The 12,877-nt window shown below is 36.6% G+C and overlaps 1 protein-coding gene across 8 annotated transcripts in view; it reads left to right on the forward strand.

Moving 5' to 3' along the window:
- pacsin3 (protein kinase C and casein kinase substrate in neurons 3) overlaps positions 1–11,615 on the forward strand; it is a 53,002-nt gene extending 41,387 nt beyond the window's left edge. For 5 of the 8 annotated variants that reach the window (XM_059537395.1, XM_059537414.1, XM_059537434.1 and 2 more), the window contains exons 7-11: positions 3,364–3,484; positions 4,513–4,643; positions 5,877–5,930; positions 8,296–8,456; positions 10,587–11,615. In XM_059537395.1, coding sequence (XP_059393378.1) covers positions 3,364–3,484; positions 4,513–4,643; positions 5,877–5,930; positions 8,296–8,456; positions 10,587–10,702 — 583 coding nt within the window. In that variant the 3' untranslated portion in view covers positions 10,703–11,615. The remainder of the gene's footprint in view (positions 1–3,363; positions 3,485–4,512; positions 4,644–5,876; positions 5,931–8,295; positions 8,457–10,586) is intronic. The other 3 variants (XM_059537451.1, XM_059537443.1, XM_059537459.1) reach the window with 3 other exon arrangements.
- Positions 11,616–12,877: the final 1,262 nt, after the last annotated feature.

The raw sequence follows: 12,877 nt of genomic DNA on the forward strand, positions 1-12,877 counted from the left end.
ACTTTGCATAATAAATATGTAGTACACACATTGTACAATTATTTCTAATTGGATTACATTTTTTTAAATCAGTATGTTTTAATATTTAATATAGTATGCAGATAATAATAATCTGCATTTCCCTTGACTTTAACCAACTTCCTGGCTTGTCACAGTGCATTCTAGGATTTCCTTATCCACAAAGTATACAAATGATACTTCTATAGAATTTGAATAAAACAAGGAATTTAGAAGGCCACTTCCAATAGATCTTAGTAAGGGTAGAGCCATGTTTCATTTCTGACATGCAAAAATGAGGCTTTGACGGATAGAAGTACAGCGTACTAAATGGATTAGACTGTTGTTTATCAACATACCGATTGTTTTGCTGACGATACATCTTTCCAAAAGACTTTCAGTAGACAAATCCCTATATAAATTATACAGTTTGTGCCATTGTAAAGGCTGTGAGTCTGTCCCTCAGTTTTGTTTTCATCCATTTAACATTTAAAACAGCATCTACCCCGACGAAGACATATAGAGTTAGCAATGTTGCTTGAGCTAAACAAGACACTAAGAATAATAAAAATAATAATAATAATAATGGGTAAAAATTTATTTTATATATATATATATATATATATATATATATATATATATATATATATATATATATATATATATATATATATATATATATACATATATATATTATTATTATTATTATTATTATTATTATTATTTTTTTTTTTTTTTTTTTTTTTTTTTTTTTTATGGTATCACTTAATTTTACATTCCTGTTCCACATGTACATACTATGTACTTGGTATAATATTTACAAGTACAGGATAATAACTAGGTACTTACCCCGAACCTATCCCTAACCCATGTAGTTATAATATCAGTACTTAGGTAAGTACAGTTATGTGCACATACTGTAAAATAAAATGCAACCAATTTTGTTCACCGAGCTTGATGCAGTGCATTCTGGAGTTGCTTTTTTCTGTTTTTAATAGGAATATATATTTTCATTGGTACCTTTTGGAATTGGATAGAATAATATACTTACAGGTGACATTGCTAGTTTATTTTAGCTGAGTTTAATCATTAAGACTTTAATATCCTTTTAAAATCATTAAAATCGTTTTGAGCGGTCTCCAAAAGCTGTCTAGTTGGGCGGCATGCTAGAGTTTGAAACCGAGCCACTGAGAGATTGACAGACACAGATTTCAACACCGTTTTGAGTTGTTCAATTAAAAATGACATGAGACAAATGGGGAGCTCTGTCTCAAACTTAACTCAATGTCAAATCCCGATTTATATCAACAATTTCAGTAACCTCAGGCTCTTAAAAATAGTTTCTGGTCATTTATGTGTCTCATAGCTAAAACAGAGATGAATGAAGAATGTTAACCATTAATAAGTGCTTATTTGTTTTTCCAGGCGCTCTGTTATCGTTATGTTTACTTAATAAGGAATTCTGAGCATGCCGTTGACTATTAACCAGGGTCATTTCAAAAGAGCTGGAAGCTAGGGTAACTTCATGTATCCTTTTTGTCTTTTAATCAGTGAATAAATACCTCCTTTTGTTTGATTTTCGGTGTTCGCTTAAGCAGCGTGTGGAGTTACGTGTTCAGAATAGCAACAAAAACAACACCCTTCAAACCTGTCTCTGCAGTTTTGCACAATTGTTTACTCTTGTTGAGCTGTAATTATAGGGCTGGTGCGGAGCTGTGTGGTAATCATATACAGCTTAGTTTCATGTACAGGAATCTTGCTGTTTACTTTATCCCTCCCTCATTCTTTGTATTTCCATGGTACTTAATGTCCCTGCCTCTTTTGTTCTGTTAGCAGTGGTTATGAAACTAAAAACTGTAAATTATTATTACTATTTTTTATTTTTTTGATGAAGTGCTTGTCCGAACAAAACTCGTCAACAGGATATTAAGCTTTAGTGAGTGGTTTTAGCAGATTACTATGGAGCCACTAGTCTAAGCCCATCCCAAGTATCTATTGCTCATTTTCCTCTTCTGGTGCACTCTTTCAAGAAAATAATGTGCTAAAGTTATACCTGTAGGGGTGCAATAGCTTGTCACTGGACAGTACCCTCAAAAGGGTATCTTTTTGTACTTTTACACCTAAAAGGTTTATAGTAGTACCTAAAAGGATAAGTATTCAGAGTTTCGACCAGCTATGTATTGTTACAAATACAATGTCGTTAGCAGTGGTGGACAGTAGCAAAGTAGTTTACTGTACTTGAGCAAAATGTTCAAGGATCTGTGCTTTATCAGAATATTTTTGTTTTGGCAAACATTTAGTTGTACTTCATTACATCCAAAAGCATAATATCATACTTTTTATAGCGTAGTCTGCTTCGCTTTATTAAAACAAAGTTCCTCTGAACTGTAGAAATCAGCTCCTCTGAAATGCAAGAGCAATGAACCTGTTGAAATGGTTTTACAAATCACACTGAACTCTTCATTTGTGAATCTAACTGATCTGATTGCGGCGGTTCTCAAGTCAGCAACTCGCTGATTCATCAATCCATTCAGAATGACTCAAAATGAGCCAAGCACCGCAATATCAGAGCTTGAGTGTGCGTGTGACTGATGCTGATTATTGTAAATTAAAATTTTTAGGTATTTGTACTGACGGTTATTTGTAGACTAGGCTAAATCTGCTGCAAAAGGGGAAGCTGTTTAATCCCATTGAAATGCATCTGTCTGTACATGGTATTTATATACTATTTGTTGCAACATATTTACACAAATTGTGTTTTTCCTCATTTTTAAATCACAGGGGTATATTTTACATTCATTTGCACATTTGCATGATCAGTAACACATTGAAGTTTTATATTTTTATAGTGGTATAATTTGCTGATCAATACATATTAAGTCTTATTGGCTTAGTGGCACCAAAATCAAAATTGGGTTTTGGCAAAAGGGAATGACATAACCATTTTCCTCTCTCTTTTTTTTATAGTCATGTAACACAAAAAAAACTTTTTTTTTTTTTTTTTTAGAAATCACATTTCTGCTGCATAAATACCCACATTTTAGTAAAAGCTTGTCTTGTCAGTGGTGCATTACCGTTTAAGTAAATATATGTCTATTACAACAATTTAACTAATATAAGGTTGTGTAGTAAATTGTCTCTTAAACTGTTGTACCCTGAATGGTACTTGTTGATGACGCTGTACAGGATATGTCTAAAAATATTTCTTTGTCAGGTGCGTTAAAGGTATGATCAGTATTAATAGTGATGTTTGTCTTGGCAACAACCATCATTTAAAGTTGATGTTGGCTGTGTTTTTTAAACATACACTTCCTTGTGCATAAATAAAGCCTGTCCTGACAGAGTTTGTGGAAAATCCCCATGCAGATTTCGAGGCCTGTACCGAGACCTCAGCCAGACCATCAACGCAGCCAGTGACGCGGAGGACCTCAGGTGGTGGAGGAACACCCATGGGCCAGGCATGAGCATGAATTGGCCCCAGTTAGAGGTATAGCAGGTTCTGTATTCTGCAAAATACTGTTTTGTTTAGAATATTTGCTACATCACAGAATGCCAGGCTACATACATAAACGGTAAAATTTGCTTAGAAAAGATTTTATGCATTTTAAAGCATTTATGGACCAAAACACTGCTTGTGGAGTTGTCAACCATAGAGCTGTTTTGGGCCCTGGGCTCCAGTGGTGGTGAATTTCTAATGGGCTGAGCGTGAAGGAGCTGTTGTCTTTGCACGGCCCATGAGTGGGTTCTGGAATGTCAGATCCCTCTCCCTAATGGCAATCCTTACCCCCTTCCTTCCCAGCCCTCCCCACAATACAAACACACAGTGGCAGTGTCAACATCTCCATTTGTGTAAATGAGGTTTGTACATAACACAACTGTGTCATGGAATCCGAGTGTCTGAATTTAGAAATCCTCCATGGTGTGAATGTTTAATTGAGCAGTAGGAGAGTCAATAGAAGTCACAGAGCTAAAACTAAGCTTTTAGTTAGGTTTGCCCAGGTAAGTGACACCTCTAGAGGAAACTTCTGGCATCCTCCCTGTTCTGCCAGCACACTGGAGTCCTTTGTGTGGCTGTAAAAAGGCACAAACTCGCTCTCTCTGCACAGTGATAGAAGGCTGACTGGATGATGGTCCCATGTGACTGTGAATATAATTGCTGTTATGTCACAGTCACATTGTGGGACTGATCTGTATTCTTGTTCTGCTTTAAGGCAAAGTTATATACTGGGATAGATTAGCACACACACATAAAACAGTATATTTTTGTTTTGAATTAGTGTTTTATTAGAAGGGAAAAGTGGGTTTGAAATAATGCAGTGACAGTATAAAGCAAATGCCTTTTTTATAGCATTGTCATTGCTCATTACTTGTACAACACAAAATCCTGTAAAATGTGCTTGCATATGTGCGTGCACACATTGTTATATTATTTAAATAATATATAAGATTATTTATACTTAAAACACAAATTAGTTACATGCAAATTATGGATTTTCACATTTCATGTTTTAACAGGAGTGGTCACCAGAAGCAAACCGATCCATCAGCCGAAGAGACAGAAACAGTCGTTCTGATGACGTGGTCACTCTGACTAACATTGTCTCAGCGGAAGACGAACCCCCGAAGACTCCACAGGAAACCACGAGGTAAATCTGACTACTGCACGCTCATATGCTCATGCGAAAAGAAAAGAAAATATTTATATATTTTATAATTATGCTTGCATTATAAATGGTGAGATTACAGCAATTGATCTAATAAGTGTGTATTTAAAAAATAATCAATACTGATCTGTAGAGCCGAGTGCTTGATGGGATGATTGACGACCCGAGGTGGTGTGCATTATTTTTCTAATAATTCAACGGCCCGGAGTAAATTATTCCGCTTATACTATGGTTACCACACCTCAAGACATCGATCAGATGATATATTCGAAGGGATTCGTCCAGTTTTTGTACTTAAATTGCATTGTGAGTAGGATTATTTCTTCGGCATCTCATCCAATGCCTCTTATACGAGTTCCAAAACGTCATTTTAAAGCTGGTAATGGAGGCTTGAGCCATTGATAGCATTCTAATGCAGTTATTAAGTTATTAGAAAGAGAGCGAAGTGATATGGAACTGTAATACTGTCAAAAGAGCTGCCTGCCTTGAACTACGTTCACTGTGCTCTTCCCTGAAAATAACTGCACACCTCAGAACGTTCATCAGCCAATCAGATTCAAGCATTCAACGGCCCTGTGGTATAAATACAATTTAATGATATCAAATAAGGTGCACACACAAATTTGGTGCAACATGAAAAATATGTTTCCTCAAAATTTACATTTGTCAGTCACCCAAAAATAGATGCGCAGATTCTTGAGTTTCATATTCTGCTACAATAATAATCCAACTTTTAATTACAGTCTTGTATTTAGTATTTAAGTGGAGGGTTGCTATTGTTTTTTTGTTTTGTTTTTTAATTATCCTGGCAACAGTTCTTCCCTGATGGCTTCACTCTCTACTTAAAGAGCCAGCTACACCAATTAGCACTTAGTCAGCGTATTCAAACTGTTTGTGTACAGTATATATGTGTTGGTGTGTGTGTGTGTGTGTGTGTGTGTGTGTGTGTGTGTGTGTGTGTGTGTGTGAGGGTAGCATGTTAACACAGGATCAAGGGAGGTCAAAGGTATTAGCTTAATGAAGTGCCTGGAAAGAACTGGTACAGAAGGTCTGCTACAGATACTTTAGATGGATCATGTTTGTGTGTTGTATCTGAATCTCTCTCACAGGGAACAAGGGCACACAGGAGAATGCCTGTTATATTGCAGTATTAAATGTGGCCTTCTGCAGCTTCCTGCTTATTAGTCTGGTCTCTGTTGACTCTTAAACCCACAGGTGGCTCGAGGTGGATGGCTATTACGAGAACCTAAACAGCTATGCACCGGGAGTGTCAGTGCAACTTTCTTTTTTTATTGACCTCCTCTCTCGAGTACAAACAACAGCTCTGTTCTAAAACCTAGTTAGCAGCCTACCTAGACAGTATTTTAAGGAATCATGGATGCACTCCTGACACAAAGGATGTTACAAAAGTGGGCAGCAATGTTATGCAGTATTGATACACAAACTGAAAAAAAAAAAAGATTCAGTCAGAAATTCTGCATTGGTGTTGGCTGAAATGGTTCTGGAGGGCCAAAATCATTGAGTAAAACTGACATTTTAGGCTCACTGATTTCACTTGATGTGTGAACCAAACTTCTCTAAGTTAAGCGTTTTTGTGGTTCCATTTACTGTAAGTTAGAATATTGTCTTAGAAGGCAGCTGCCTGTGTAGGCACCTCACTAGGTTGTTGAACAGAGCTAGCCAGATCTTCAAGATGATTACATTTTGAGATCTATTAGCTTTATGTAGTTTTTGTTGTTACTGTTGCAATTAAGATTAATAAAATAAACCCATTTGATCCCAGTCCCTTGTGAGAGCCAATCATTTGTGAAATAGTTCCAAGCTAAAAATGTATCAGCGCAGTATGCATAAATCAAGTTTTTAACAATTACACCTTTTATTTGCTCCTTGCAGTCTCCTCTGAAAATCAATGTGTCCTTGTTTCTAGTACTGCTTTACACTTATTTTTCTCTGAGTAAATATTGAAGGAATGTTCCGGGTTCAGTACAATTTGACCTCTATTGACAGCATCTGTGGGGCAAGACATTACACTGAGATCAACTTTAGACCGTTTTGAAAGTATTGACATGAAACTTAAACAGTGTTACATGTGTGGATACCACATAGTTTATGTACAGTGAAATCCACCCAGTGGAAATGTGTTGGAGATGCATAACCAGAATTTAATCCACCTGGAAAATTAGTTCCACCACTAAAAGGATAATTGAGACACCATTATTGCATAAATAACACATTTTAGTATGGAAAAGTTAATAAGTGCTTTAACAAAAACACTACCTGCAAATATCTGCTCTTTAAGCCCTCTGGAATGTTTTGCTCCTTAAGCCAAAAGTAAACTTCACTTGTGACACAGACATTTGGTGTATGCATACAGCCGAATGCATAGCCTTTCAAAAGGTTTTCCATTTGATAGCATGCACAGACACAGGCAGTCTACACATGGTGTTGACATTTATAAAGTTTCATCCTTATCCAGTGTCTGCACTATTTCTCCAGGAGTTATCACTGACAGAATGAATCTTTCTTAACCCTCACACAAACTCATCAGCATGGTGCATCTTCAGTAGTTTGTTGTTTTTCCATCTTGAGGTCTTCGCAGGAACAGGTTTTCACAATATTCTGTCCCCCCTCATGCTAAAAAGAAGTTATTTTTTTCCAATCTGCAACTTTTTGATCACTCAATGCCAATTTCCACACACAGAACTCTTCTGACTTCACCTTGTTGCATTTGTTGCAGCTGACAAAAGGTGATTTCACAAAAAGGTGCTTTTTTTTGTATTTCTTTCTCCCACTTCCCACAAGTCATTATCTTCCACAGTGTTGCCAAGTCAGTGTTTCCACATGGTTTTTGGCTACATTTGTATTGCTGCCATAGGCTGTTTTCTTTTTTTTTTTTTTGGTAACCAATTGACCCTCTACCAGGATTTCAATTGACAGGAGATCTGTAGGTGCTACAGTGATGTCAAGACACAAATTGTTATTTATCATTTGAATTATTTTTGTCTTGTCTGTCGGCATGTTGTCAGTTTTTTCTTTGCTCTGACATATTTTTTCACTGCGTGAGAACATGATGTATGATGTAGCGTGAGAGCGCCATGGCTTGACGGACATAGCAACAATAAAGAAGGGGGGCGGGTCTTTGCGAAGGGTCTGTTGAGCTAGTTTTTAGTACCAATTGGACTGGTTTTGTTACGCAGACCTGACAACCCTGATCTTCCACTCAGCAATTCAGTCATAAGCTGGATAAAATGTATTGTCCTTGTCCTGGATAAAAATATTGTCCTTGAAACCCCCATTGACATGCTTGGAAGAGCAAGGACAGTTTTTAATATAACTATAACTGGACAAATTTTTATTCTGGTGTGAACTAACCCTTTAAGACTTCGACTGCTTGCACATGACTTTAATGTGGTTTTTGAAGGACATTGAAATTAGTTTCTGTGATAATCAACAGCATGCCACAGATAATAAAAATCTAATGAAACCGAATTACTTCTATAAATTTGAAACTAAAATGTTTTCAGCTGAACTATCACTGATCACCCGATTACCAAGTTACCAATCTTCCACTTTCTATTAAAATGATTGGTCCTTGAGTTTGTTCAGCTTTCTAATTCCTTTTCTTTTCAAACAGGGCGGGTAAAGACTACTCCTCGGACTGGTCTGATGAAGAGAGCCCCAAAAAATACATCGCAGGCAACGGGGTGGACGAGGAGGAGAAGGTAGTCGGGGTTCGTGTTAAAGCGCTGTATGATTACACAGGGCAGGAGGCTGATGAGCTGAGCTTTAAAGCAGGTATTAATCCCTACTAATGCTTATTAATGCCACACACATGAACATACTGTACACATGGCTGCAGCTTGTGGATTCATCAAACCCCTTTTCTTTGCTTGTCCTTTCAATGCCTTGCTGTGCATGGTTGTGCAGTCATCTCAAAAGGCATTGTGGAAAGGATGAAATGAAAAGGGGATTGTCAATCTGAGCATGTGCGCATGTGTGTGATTAAACCCTACATGTTACATGGGTTTATTTGAGACTGCTTCCTCACATTTAGACAAAACCCATGAAACTGCTTTGGAACTAGTGAACTGACACAAAACACAGATGTATTAATTTCCAGTATGGATGTGCTAGAATTTCCAATAATAGAAGCCACAAAACAAAGTGGGCAAGGAAATGAAAAGCTTATATTAAGCTGATCTGAGCTATTACACTTCTAACAAAATGTTTGCTTGCAGTGGAAAAAGGAATCCACTTCACAAAAATCAATAAAAACCTTTGACCTTGTTTTTATTGTTTTCCCGAGTAAAGTTCACATCAGGCTTCCTAATTAATCAATAGTTTCCATGGGTGATCAGCTGACCCCTGCATGTAATGAATTATCTGAATTCAAAGGCTTCCCAAAAGTCTCTAAATGACATCAGTTAGGACAGGGTTAAAGTAGAGCCCTCCACTCTGACTGGCTCGAGGCCTTTTGGATCCAGCTTAGTCTGAGTTTAGGTGATGACTGACTTTAATCTAACAGCAGACCAAAGATATTTAGCATTAGTGTCTGTGCTGCAGGAAGCTGTGAAGTCTTGAGGTCAGAACTAAATGAATGAAACCATCTCATTTGGTCTTGTTTGATAGAGTAGATCTTAACTGGACAGATGAGCAGGTCCAAGGATCCACCTGAAGGGAGCATGCATGCCTTAAATATTATATAAATCTTAAAGGATACATTCAGGTTATTCATGAACACAATACTGCCAAAATCCATGCCAGCCAGCAGCTCGAACAAAATGTGTAATTGCAGACATGCCAAGAGGGACACCTGCTGGTCATTTACTGAATCATTGCAGAACTTGCGAAACTGTATGTACTGTATTCCAGCTGAATTTTCAGCATCATTACTACAGTCACATGATCCTTTAGAAATCATTAGAATATGCTCCAATTTCTTATTATCAGTGTTGAAATGGTTGTGCTGCCTAATATTTTATTTAAATGGTGATACTTTTACATGATTGTTTGATGACTAGCAGGCAACAGCATTTATTTGAAAATGAATATCTACACTGAATAACACCTGATTAATTTAATGCATCCTTGCTGAATAAAAAAAAAATATAGAATCAAACTTTGAATGGTGGTGTCATGCACTATGAAATGCTAATTAATTTTAAGATTTGTTAAAGATTGAGTTAAACTGTTAGGAAAGTATAAGCAATTTAAAATAAGTATTAGATGATTGCAAATGTAAATTATACATTTTAAAAGTATATAAATAAAATATAACTAGTGGAAATGTGTGAGCATATAATTTAATATTGACTTCTAACAGCTGAAACAAAATCTCCATTATAATACAGTATGGTACAGAGCCATGTAATATTACAATTATGAGATGAGAAATGCAATATGACTAAAACAAAAATGCCTGTCCATGCATCACGTCAAAGTGCTAAAATTACGTCATTGTCCCGTGTAGATGAATGTGATTTCACTAAGTGCAACATCCTTGTTGATCCTGGAGCAACATTCCAATCAACCAATCAGAATTGAGAGAATTGTCCATTTTTGCCTTACAACCCTTGTTATTCAACCATCATTTCCCTCTGATTTTAAGGATACATTTTGGATAGGGATAGGGTTAGGTCTATATTTTTGGACAATAATGTTGATCCAGGAACATCTCTTACTTGGCAAAATCACGGTGACTGTCCTGTGTACAAATGTTTGTTATATCTGGTTATATTCATGTCAACATTTGGATCTTTTTTGATGCATTTCAAATGTTTGTTACTATATAGAAATGTTTTCTACTATATACTGGGCTGCTGCTATACAGTATATTGATTTTGTATTGGTTTTATATTATCCTATGCATATGTCTGATTGAAAAGGAAGGCCTGGTGTTATGAAACACGTGTTTGTGTCGTACAGGTGAAGAGTTAATAAAGATGGGCGAGGAGGACGAGCAGGGCTGGTGTAAAGGACAGCTGGTCAGCGGAGAAATGGGCCTCTACCCTGCAAACTACGTCCAAGCCATCACATCTTGATCAGCCGCTCCGCTCTGGACGAGACCCACACCTTCCCTGTGGCAGCCGCGAGGAACTACGGCAGCCGTGTCGAATACACAGCCACACATCTGCACGATGGATTGAACTCCACCATCCACGAGGAGATCAGAGAGCGAGAGCGCGGTTCAGTGGTTTATTCTTTGTTTTCGCTGACACGCTTGAGCACTTTGAGATTAGTTAGTCCCCTTTTGTCCTTGTGCTTTCTGAAAGATCAGTGCCTTTTTTGTACAATGCCACAGACGTTCACAACACGGCTATTAATGTAGCTCACGGCTGAATGGACAGATTCACAGGAAAACGTGCGGGTGTTGTGAAAGTTAATCATTAGTATTTCACATTTCAGTTACGTTTGAGAATCATTTCAAGTGTTTGATCAAATCTCCGCTGACTTTATATATTCAGGTTTTGCGAATCTTTTAATGAGAAGTGTGTTAGTGTGTGGATATTCTGTGTAATGTGTTAAGATTTCTTTGGCTGTAGTTCAGAATTGAAGGATTCATTGCATATTTACCTTTTATGTTTTCACAAAGATATATGGATTTATAATATACAAACTATTACTGGGCAGTCTTGGATTCTTGTCAAAGGATTTGGGAGGAAATTTCCTAAATCTTTTCGGTGGGATTGTTTTACTTTTAGTTTTTGTTTGGAGCACATGGAAAGTTTCTGTTGTCAAATGAGAGAAAGTTTAAGGGAACGGGAAAAAACCTCTTAATAAGTGGTCGTGGGAAATATTCCCATTTCCATATGCTCTGCCCCACTATGAACATGGTTTTACATGAAACTACTGTAACACCCATACTAATCAATGGAAAAATAATAATAAAAGCGAATGAGATTCTTTTTGTTGTATAGTGGCTGTGATGCTGATTAAACAGGAAGTGAAGTTTTACATTAATGGTCTTAAATGATTTCATTATAGTTGTTTTTAGGAAGTTTGTGGCTTGTAAGTTGTAAGAGGCCAAGACAATTTAACAACAAATGAGTCACACTCTGCAACATACTGAAGCAGTCTGTTAATTTGGTTCTTTTCAGGTTTGTGATTTTTTTTTTAAATATATATATATATATATATATATATATATATATATATTGCAAATATTATCAGGCAGTTACTAGGTAGCTGAAGTGACAGTTCAAGTAGGGCTGGGCGATATACAAAAAAAAATGATATCTCGATATTGTCAAATTTTTTACGATATTCGATATATATCTCGATATGTTTGCATTTAAATAATAAAAAATAAAACATGATTTTCTTTTGCCCATTAAAAAAAAACAAAAAAAAAACATTTGGATTAAACAGCTAATTTAAGCAGTTAAAAATCTAGACCAAGAGATCACTTACTGCTTTTTATTAAATGAATACATGTAGGCCTATATGTAACTGAAGCAGTGCAAATTAAGTAACAGTTACAGAAAGTGCATTCTGTCAACTTTTCAGTGCATGCAATTCACAATTTAAACTATGCAACTGGGATAAGTATTTTATTTTAATAGAAGCTCTGTGGCATGAAACTATGTTCCTACTGACACTAAAAACCCTCTTAGATGGGGAGCTAGTTGCTGAAGCACATAGCTATTTCTTATATATAAATAAATATAAATGAATACCAAAGACTTTTGCATTCTCTCTGTCTATATTATGGAAACTGGTAAACATATCAGTGAAATTCCCCAATAGTAATTCCAAATGGCCATAGCCTATGTTTCTCTATTCAAACATCAGCGGTCGAGTAAGTGCATTTATTTTGCGATCACAAACGCAAACAATACAGTTGAGATCTCACGACAGAACACAGACCGGCTGAACGACGCTTTCATTAGATCGCTCAATTCCAGCTTGTTAGTGTTTTCAGATTATCGTCGGTGGCTCTTCCGCAATGAGGAGTGAGCACGTGCGCATGGTTGCCAGATTGCTTAAAATAAGCAAACACCGGGCAGAAAATGTATCCTTGTAACAGTGGAGCTCTGATTCGGAGATTTAAACTCTTGTTATCTGGCAACCGCTATCATTAAAGCTCTCGTAGTAGAGGGGCGTAGAGCAGTCAGCAGTTACAGGTTCCTTTTTTGGACATTAGGCGCGTTCTTTTGGGAAAGTATGCTTGAATTTGAAATATTCGATATTCCCGATATATTCAAATTGTACATCGT

This window comes from Carassius carassius, chromosome 3, assembly GCF_963082965.1.
Source record: "Carassius carassius chromosome 3, fCarCar2.1, whole genome shotgun sequence".
Lineage (NCBI taxonomy): Eukaryota > Metazoa > Chordata > Actinopteri > Cypriniformes > Cyprinidae > Carassius > Carassius carassius.